This window comes from Lampris incognitus, chromosome 8 (genome assembly GCF_029633865.1).
Source record: "Lampris incognitus isolate fLamInc1 chromosome 8, fLamInc1.hap2, whole genome shotgun sequence".
Taxonomy (NCBI): domain Eukaryota; kingdom Metazoa; phylum Chordata; class Actinopteri; order Lampriformes; family Lampridae; genus Lampris; species Lampris incognitus.
This window is the reverse complement of record NC_079218.1, coordinates 31,403,195-31,412,931: the sequence shown is the minus strand read 5'-3', so window position 1 is coordinate 31,412,931 and position 9,737 is coordinate 31,403,195. Positions and strand designations below refer to the sequence as shown.

The window sequence follows — 9,737 nt, the reverse complement described above, 5'->3', positions numbered from 1 at the left end:
GCTGGAGGACGCGGGGCAGAAGATGGCGAGGAACCAGGAGCTGAACGACATCGCGGTGGCCCCCTGGGGCCCAACAGCTGGCTCTCTGGCTCCTTAAAGTTGAGGAACCAGGTAAAGGAGGTGTAGTTAGTGCGCAGGAGGAACTTTCCATCCAGAAATGGCGAAGCCCCTGAATGATGGCCAACAGCTCTTGGCGGGTCATACAGTAGTTCCTCTCTGGCCGGCTGAAAGAACAGCTGTAGTAGGTAGTTCCACAGTAGTTCCTCTCTGGTCGGCTGAAAGAACAGCTGTAGTAGCCTGGTCACCATGTTCTCCCTCCTATGAAAGCACCGTCCCAAGACCCACGTTGCTGGCACTAACTGGAGTGTGACAAAAGCAGTAGCACAGTTCTCTCCCTACTGAAATACCTGGTCTTTCTGGGTAAGCCGGTGCAGTGCCCGATGACAGTGACAAAGTAATACAAGGCCAGGCACAGGAAGTTTTTCAGCTCCGCAATGTTCTGTGGTATGGGCCAGTCTCTTACCGCAGCTACATGTGGACACCCCCTCATTACTGATAATGTGGCCCAGGGAGGCTGTCTCTCGTTGGAACAGGTGGCACTTCTTGGGGTGGTGGCGCAGGCTGGCCTGGTGGATGTTGCAGAAGATGTACCTTAGGTTAGCTAGGGTGCCCTCAAAATCCACATCTTGGGCAAGCAGGTCGTCGAGATAGACCATGCAGTGGCTCCAAGGGATGTCAGCCAGGAATCTCTCCATGAGGCGCTTGAAGGTAGCCGGGGTGTTGCACAGGCAAAAAGGCATGACTTTGAACTGCCACAGCCCCTGGCTGATGAAAAAGGCAGTGTTTGGTTGAGCCTCCAGTGTCCCCTCCACCTACTAGTATCCACTGCAGAGGTTGAGGGAGCTGAATCAGTGGGACCCAGTGATGTAATCCAGGGCATCATCGATGCCAGGCAGTGGGTAGGAGTCTTTGCAGGTGATATGGTTGAGGCAGCGACAGTCCACGCAGAAATGCCAGTTGCCATTCTTTTTCCTGACTAAGACATCTGGGGCCGCAAAGGGTATGGGAAGGTTAGATGATATCCACCCCCACCATCTCCCTGATCTTTTGCTCGTTTAGTAAAAAGTGTTTTATTAGAAAGCGCAACACAATGACTACTTCACAAACTGCAGCAATAATGAGAACACCAACAACTCAGCCTCCTCCCTTCAGGGTGCATCACCCCATATCCTCCCTCTCTCACCCTGGGGCAGGCTGGGAAATGCAATACACTACTTCCCTGGGCTCAAGCCCCTTAATAGATAAATTATCATATCTACTCAAATGGGCAATGCTGGGATGCGCAAGTCACAAATACCACATACCACATACACTAATGCAAAACATGAAAGTGGCTTGTCTCCAACATGCTGTAACCTCAGAAAACGGTCCTGCTGTTGATATAATTGAATATTAAATGTATAAATGACTACTATAACCTTATAATCAATGGCTTACGTTTTGAAACATGTTGTTATGATGGCTGTCTCCGTTTTTCCTAAATAAAAAAACTGTTACACAACTTTTTTTTGAGATAAGTAATAGTTCTTGTTGTAATAAGTCTTTAGAAGTCCTTAATTAACTACCACTACTACTTGCGGCTGCTGCCATTAGGGGTCACAAGAGTGGATCATCCGTTTGCATTTCAAGATTCAAGATTCAAGATTTAGTTTGTCATTTTCATTATGTACCTGCGCACATAAATAAAAATGAAATGCCGTTTCTCCCAGCTCACAGCAGTGCAACAGAAAAGATAAAAATACACATCCAAAACGTCCCTAAAAACAATACCACTAAAAACATAAAAATAGAGGAACAAAACAAAAAAGCACAAACAATTAACAACACTGTCCATTCAAGTGCAACACATCCATTAAAGTGCCATTTCAGTTTAAATGTTGACAGCCGATGTCTGTCAATGAGTGACCAGCACTGGACAAAAGCTCAACAGCCACTTCTCTGATAATAAAGACACATGGTGCTTGTGGCAAGGTTTTCAAGCAATAACTGACTACAAGCCCCCGCCCACACAGGCATGCCATAAAGATCCCTCCCTACCAGACAAACTAATTGACTGTTTTGCACATTTTGAGGTAACCAACAACAGGCGGGCACAGAAACTTCCACCATCACCAAGTGGCCAGGTACTCCAACTGTCTACAGCTGCGGTAAAGAAGGCCTTCGCCAGCATCAACCCGCGCAAAGCTGCGAGGCCGGACAACATACCTGGCCGTGTTATTAAGGACTGCACAGAATAGCTGAAAGATGTTTTTGCAGACATCTTCAACACATTGCTCAGTCAAGCAGTATTGCCCAACTGCCTGAAAAGTACCACCATCATTCCAATGCCCAAAATGTCAAACCCAGCCAGTATGAATGACTTCCGCCCTGTGGCCCTCACTCCGATAGTTATGGAGTGCTTTGAGCGGCTTGTCATGCAGCACATTAAGGCCTGCCTCACTGCAAACCTAGATCCCCTACAGTTTGCATATAGAGTCAACCGAGCCATGGAAGACACAATCTGTACCACACTTCACCTCACTTTGTCACACATGGAAGGGAAGAACACCTACACCAGGATCCTCTTCATCGATTTCAGCTCAGCATTTAACACCATCATACCACAACAGCTGATGGAGAAGCTGAGGTTGCTGGACGTGGACACTGGTACCCGTAACTGGGTCCCTGACTTCCTGACGCAGAGGCAGCAGACAGTCAGGGTGGACAGCCACACATCAAATTCCATCTTAGTGAGCACAGCTTCACCCCAGGGCTGCGTCCTGAGTGCCCTCTTGTTCACCCGTCTAACCCATGACTGTACTGCCAAATTTGACAACAACCACATCAACAAGTTTGCAGATGATAAAACAATAGTGTGTCTCATCAGCAAGAATGACGAATCTGCATACTGGATGGAGGTGGAGCAGCTAATGGCATGGTGCGAATCCCACAACGTCTCCCTGAATATAAGCAAAACATAAGAGATGGTGATTGACTTCAGGGGGGCCAGCAGGCACCATCATATGCCGCTGACCATCAGTGGCACCACTGTGGAGAGGGTCAGTAATGTCAAGTTCCTGAGAGTGCACCTGGCGGACGGCCTGACCTCAACCATTATGCTTTTTTGTTTTGTTCCTCTATTTTTAAGTTTTTAGTGGTATTGTTTTTAGGGAATTTTTGGATGTGTATTTTTATCTTTTCTGTTGCACTGTTGTGGGCTGGGAGAAACGGCAATTCGTTCTTATTTATGTGCGCAAGTACATAATGAAAATGACAATAAACTAAATCTTGAATCTTGAAATCTCCAACAGGAAGAGGAGTGGGGTACAAGTGATCTTGCTAGCTGTCTTCAATATCCCGTTCAGCTGGTGTTGTTTGGTCACTTATTCCTGTCCTCTGCATCTTCCTCTGTCACACAGCCACCTACCTGCATGTCCTCTTTCACCACATCCATAAACTTCCACTTTGGTCTTCCTCTTTTCCTCTTCTGTGGCAGCTCCATATTCAGCATTCTTCTCCAAATATACCCAGCGTCTCTCCTCCACACATGTCCAAACCATCTCAATCTTGCGTCTCTTGCGTTGTCTCTAAAACGTCCAACCTGAGCTGTCCCTCTAATATACCCATTCCTAATCCTCTCCTTCTTTGTCACTCCCAGTGGAAATCTTATCATCTTCAACTCTGCCACCTCCAGCTCACCTCCTGTGTTTTCGCCAGTGCCAGTGTCTCCAAACCATATAACATAGCTTGTCTCACAATTATCTTGTAAACCTTACCTTTAACTCTTGCTGGTACCCTTCTGTCACAGATTACTCCTGACATTCTTCTCCACCCACTCCACCCTGCCTGCACTATCTTCTTCACCTCTCTTCTACACTCCCCATTACTTTGGACAGTTGACCCCAAGTATTTAAACTCATACACCTTTTGTCACCTCTACTCCTTGCATTCTCACCATTTCACTTTCCTCCCTCTCATTCACACATATGTATTCCCTCTTGCTCCTAATGACTTTCATTCCTCTTCTCTCAGATGTATACCTCCACCTCTCCAGGGTCTCCATAACCTGTACGTACCCTACTTTCGCTACAGATCACAATGTCATTCCCAAATATCATAGCCCACGGAGACTCCTGCCTGATCTTGGCCAACAACGTGTCCATCACCATTGCAAACAAGAATGGACAAGGAGCTGATCCTTGATGTAATCCGACCTCCACCATGAACCCATCTGTCATTCCAATCGCACACCTCACCACTGTCCCACTTCCCTCATACATGTCCTGTACCACTTCTATATGCTTCCCTGCAACTCTTGACTTCTTCATACAATACCACACCTCCTCTCTCTGTACCCTGTCATATGCTTTCTCTAAATCTACAAAGACACAGTGTAACTCCTTCTGACCTTCTCTATACTTCTCAGTCAACATTCTCAAAGCAAACATTGCATCTGTAGTATTCTATCGTGGCATGAAACAATACTACTGCTAGCTAATCACCACCTCTCCTCTTAACCTAGCTTCCACTACTCTTTCCCATATCTTCATGCTGTGGCTGATCAACTTTATACCTCTGTAATTGCTACAGTTCTGCACATTGCCCATATACTTGAAAATCGGTATACGTACGTATACTTCTTCTTCACTCCTCAGGCATCCTCTCACTTTCCAACATCTTTTCAAACAATCTAGTTAAAAACTCCACTGCCATCTCTTCTAAACATCTCCATGCCTCCATTGGTATGTCATCAGGACCAACTGCCTTTCCACTCTTCATCCTCTTCATAGCTGCCCTCACTTCCTCCTTGCTAATCCACCGCACTTCCGGATTCATTATCCCCCCATTTATCCGGGCCTGGGACCAGCTCTAAGAATGCACTGGCTTGTGCATCCTCAGTGGCTGGGTTAGAAGTCCTTATTTAAATATCTATGAATATGAGCATAGAACCGAGCAGTTGTTCCATCCAACCTCCAGACTCGATTCCCCCTCTCCGCAGACACACACACACACACACACACACACACACACACACACACACACACACACACACACACACACACACACACACCTACCTACCTACCTTCAGGGCCTCTATCCATTATCCAAACCTCTTATCCTGCTCTCAGGGTCACGGGGATGCTGGAGTCTATCCCAGCAGTCACTGGGTGGCAGGCAGGGAGACACCCTGAACATGCCGTCAGGCCACCAGGGACCTATTCAGTCTAAATTTTTTTACATGATGATGCTGGTTGCATGGCTCAGGTCCTCGACTTTATCGGTGGAGTTTGGATACTGCTTGGCATCCTCCTCATCATATTCTTCATATATTTTATAATTCCATTATAATTGTGTTATCTTCTTTCAATGTGTCATAAATCTGTAACTCTCATGCGACGTGTGTTCGGTTGAGCTCCATGACCAAATATTTCAATAACACAGCAAATATGCATTTTCGACTAAAATCATTACATAAGGGAACCTTAGACCTAGGAAAACACATGTTTTTATTGTATTAAATCAGTGTATGACTAAAGTTGGCCTTTAAAGAAACTATTTCTAGAATAATTTTCAAATTTTGAAATATTTTGGAGGGATTACTATCATCAGGTACATATTGACACGTATTTATTTGTGTCTAAGAAAAAGGCATTTTTTGTTTACTGTTCTTGTTGTAAGACCTGATGGGCATGTGTAAATCATGTCCTCTGCATGTGTTTATATCTTCTCTGCATTGATTTCCTTTTGAAACAAATCTGATGCCATAAAGCTTTACTGTGTATCTGTCCTTACTCCAACAATCATGGTGTCAACATGTGCGTGCACGTACGTGTGTGCGCATGTTTTTGTGTTGATCCTATTAAATGCCTATCAGCAGGCTTTCTCTCCACCCTATGTATGAAAGACAATCCACATCACAGCAGGTGTAATTGGGAGCACATACATAAAAGAGAGTAATTTCTTCTTCAGCCAGAACTTCATCACTACTCAGACAGGTAGAAAGAAGAACAAAGGACCTCCGACTTAACATGTAAGATGCCTTGCTGCACCACGCAACCACACAATGGGGAAAAAAAGGTTTTGGATGCATGGTTGTGTGGTGTTAAAATTGGTACAATTATACTTCTTTTTTTTTAAATATATATTTTCACCTTTCTTTGATGTAAGGAACTTTGAAATATGAATTGCATTAGGAGATTTGGAATATGAAGTTGTAGTTTTTAATTGTATTAAAATTAAAAGCGAAAAGGGAATTATGACGAATCATCGCTTCCCATCATGTCAGAGACAGTAGTCTATCTTTTTTGTCAAAACTTCAACCTGCTCATTTTGTTTTTAGTTCATTTATTTTTTTGATCTTAGATTTCACAGTGTCTATATGGTGGGCCAATATCATCAACACCAATTCACCAATTTTAATACAAATCTGTAACTTCTACTTTTTAAGAAATACTGAATTTTTCTTTCTTTTTTTGGTAGGATACAAGATCAGTTAAGTGTCAGTAAAAGAGGAGATTAAGTGTTAGAATCCTGCAGCTTTTCAATCATTTACAAGTGAGACCTCGTGTTCTCTATCCAGGCTGGAAATAGATAAACTTTCTCATCCTTTGCTTTCATTTTCACAGAGTTCTGCTGGCTTGGATGGACAACATGACCATGCTGAGGCAGCCCATTGTGTTTGAGCTGGAGGGGTTCCATGTTCCGCATGGCCACGGACCTTTACTTTTTTTTTTGGCTCTTCTCAACTATATGGTGGTACTGGTGGCGAATGGGGTGGTGTTGAGTGTCATCATAGCAGACAGGACCTTACACAGACCCATGTATGTTATGGTTTGTAACTTAGCAGCCTGTGACCTGCTGGGAGGTACAGCTGTGCTGATTCGACTCATGATACACTTCCTGACGGGGCAGAAGAGAATGCCTTATGTCACCGCTATTGCCCAGGGCTTCATCGTTCACATGTATGGTGCTGCAGTTCAGACAATTCTTGCTGCTATGGCATATGACAGGTATCGGAGAGTATTTATAAATATTTGTATGAACAAAAATGGCATATATATTCAATATTATCATACATGAGATGTGTTGTGGTGATATGACATCAACATGACTGCCTTTGGTGTATTGTGACACTTTCTGCATCAGAAAATAAATTTAAAGCTGAAACATTTCACTTCACTTACATATGCTTGCTCGACTCAGCTGGTAAAAACATGCTCACCTGTTAACATTGGCGCCAAACTGAAGTGCTTTGCAGCATTTCAGCTTTTGGCATGGCTCAAAAGTTAGGGTGATTTGGGGTGTTTGGGTAGGGTAGCGGTCTATTCCGTTGCCTGCCAACAAGGGGATTGCCTGTTCGAATCCCCATGTTACCTCCGGCTTGGTCAGGTGTCCCTATAGACACAATTGGCCGTGTCTGCGGGTGGGAAGCCGGATGTGGGTATGTGTCCTGGTCGTTGCACTAGTCCGTCCTCTGGTCGGTCGGGGTACCTGTTGGGGGGGAACTGGGGTGGGGGAATAGCGTGATCCTCACACACGCAATGTCCTCCTGGCAAAACTCACTGTCAGGTGAAAAGATGTGGCTGGCGACTCCACATGTATCGGAGGAGGCATGTGGCATTCTGCAGCCCTCCCCGGATCGGCAGAGGGGCTGGCTAGAGCAGCGATGGCTCGAAAGAGTGGGGTAATTGGCCAGAAACAATTGGGGAGAAAAGGGGGGGGGGTCAGGGTGATTTGCTGTTTTTAAAGTGGTGTTTAATGAAACAGCTAAGTCAAGGATTTTATTGGGGGGGGGGGTTGAGAGAATCGACCTACTAATTATGACAGTGAGGTCATATAGCATTAGATACTGCAATTTTTTGTTACAATAACAACGTTTCATTACACCAGTCTCATTACACCAGTTTTAGGTCACAATATAGTAAAACTTAGTCAGATTCATAGTCCTCTCTCTTGCTCTCTCCCTCTGTAGGTATGTGGCTGTGTGTGAACCTCTCAGGTACCATACCATTATGTCATCACCTCGGCTGCTCCTCTCTTGTATTCTGTCCTGGGGAGTTGCCCTGCTCTGTATTGGGGTGCTTTTTGCCCTCAATGTTGGTACACCCCTTTGCAGCACCACCATCAAGCATGTCTACTGTAGTAACCGTTCAATTCTGCGTCTGGCTTGTGGGCCGACACCTATAAACAATGTCTATGGTTAGTTCTCATGATGAAATAATCAATGAAAATATGATTACAGGCTAATAACATATTCATTATCAATTATATTCATGCTTTAATCATTAATACACTCAGTGACATATACTAAAAATGTGATGAATTGTCAATTCTCTCTAGGCTTATGCATGTCTTGGTCCCTGAGCACGGGCACGTTCCTCATCATAGCTCTTTCCTACATCAAGATCCTCTATGCCTGCATAAAACAAGGCAGGAGTAGCAGTGGCACCCGAAGCAAAGCATTTCAGACCTGTGCATCGCATCTTGTGGTCTATGTGCTGTATGAAATTGCTTCTGCAATCATAATTGTGAGTCAAAGGTTTCCCTCGGTCTCCCATAACATCAAGAAGTTCTTTAGCATCCTCATTATCATTGTTCCACCAGCCATCAATCCAATCATTTATGGTCTGGTCACAAAAGAGTTACGTGCAAGTATCATCAAGCAATTCATAGCAAGGGTCTCACCTAAAGTGTTGCAGTGTGTCACAACTCACAGATAATTATGTTCCAAATGACATTTACATCCCGCTCTGAATTCCTACATGTTTTGCCTAACAAGGAATGTGATTTCTTAAGAATATCCACTGCTTGTGTTTTCATCAGATTTCAACTTTCCGCAAGACAAATATATTTTCAAACATAGTGCCTACTATTTTTTCCTCTATTAGCATAAAAAATTACTATAAGTGTATATGTTCCCTCTCTAGTGCAATACAGTTATCAACCGTGCAATAATCAATCTGTGAATACAGTGTGGTAGAGAGCCACTAGCCAGATTCTCTGTTGTGCAGATAATCTATTTAGCAAAATGTACTGCTGAATTTATTTTATTAGTTTATTATTTTGCACTCTGTACAAAGACACTTTTAATTGCCTAATTCACTAACTCAATTGTTCACTTAATATCCCTTGAAATGCCAAAACTCTGAGATTCTTTGAGATGCTTTCAAGATGAATAGAACATGTACTTCTACTTTAGAATGTTGGATTGTGGTTTTTTTTCCAATTTAAACTACGAACCAAGACAAATTCTTTATATGTACAAAAGCACTTAACAATAAATAAAGTGAACTGCACCTTTCTTCTCAAATTATGCAGGTAAAAAAAGTCAGACTAAGTAAATGTCTGGTTATAGTATTTCATACATAATTTCGCATTGCCAGACATCAAGATTTTGCATTGTCTTGACATTTTATTCTGGTTAGTCTGGTAACTGAAAATTCAGCCATTGCCTAAAAAAAAGAAAAAGAAAAAAAAATCAAAGAGAAAAATGCAGTGAGATATCATGAAGGAAAAATCAATCAAAAATCAAGTTAACCAATTGATATTATATGGGATATCATTTACCTAATGTGTATAATTAATTACGAACTATGTATGAAAATGATATATGTTACCTATGTTAATGTGTGTGGGTCTATTGTTAAGAGTTATTAAGTTGACGTCATCACAAACATTTATTTTATTAAATCAGGCCC

At 43.2% G+C, this 9,737-nt stretch overlaps 1 protein-coding gene across 1 annotated transcript; it reads left to right on the top strand.

Annotated features, from left to right (window-relative positions):
- The first annotated feature begins 2,411 nt into the window (after positions 1 to 2,411).
- Positions 2,412 to 8,759, top strand: LOC130116358 (olfactory receptor 2F1-like). Its single transcript, XM_056284275.1, has 5 exons — positions 2,412 to 2,753; positions 4,094 to 4,107; positions 6,666 to 7,049; positions 8,012 to 8,238; positions 8,380 to 8,759. Exons 1-5 carry the CDS (start codon positions 2,412 to 2,414, stop codon positions 8,757 to 8,759), a joined length of 1,347 nt encoding a protein of 448 aa, XP_056140250.1.
- The last annotated feature ends 978 nt before the right edge of the window (positions 8,760 to 9,737 follow it).

What these genes read in the sequence shown, in the direction of transcription:
- LOC130116358 (XM_056284275.1), top strand. Translation starts at nt 2,412, where the DNA reads ATGAATGACTTCCGCCCTGTGGCCCTCACTCCGATAGTTATGGAGTGC. An exon ending in GCTGCTATGGCATATGACAG is followed by an intron (nt 7,050 to 8,011) that starts GTATCGGAGAGT and finishes CTCCCTCTGTAG; the next exon opens with GTATGTGGCTGTGTGTGAAC. An exon ending in ACCTATAAACAATGTCTATG is followed by an intron (nt 8,239 to 8,379) that starts GTTAGTTCTCAT and finishes AATTCTCTCTAG; the next exon opens with GCTTATGCATGTCTTGGTCC.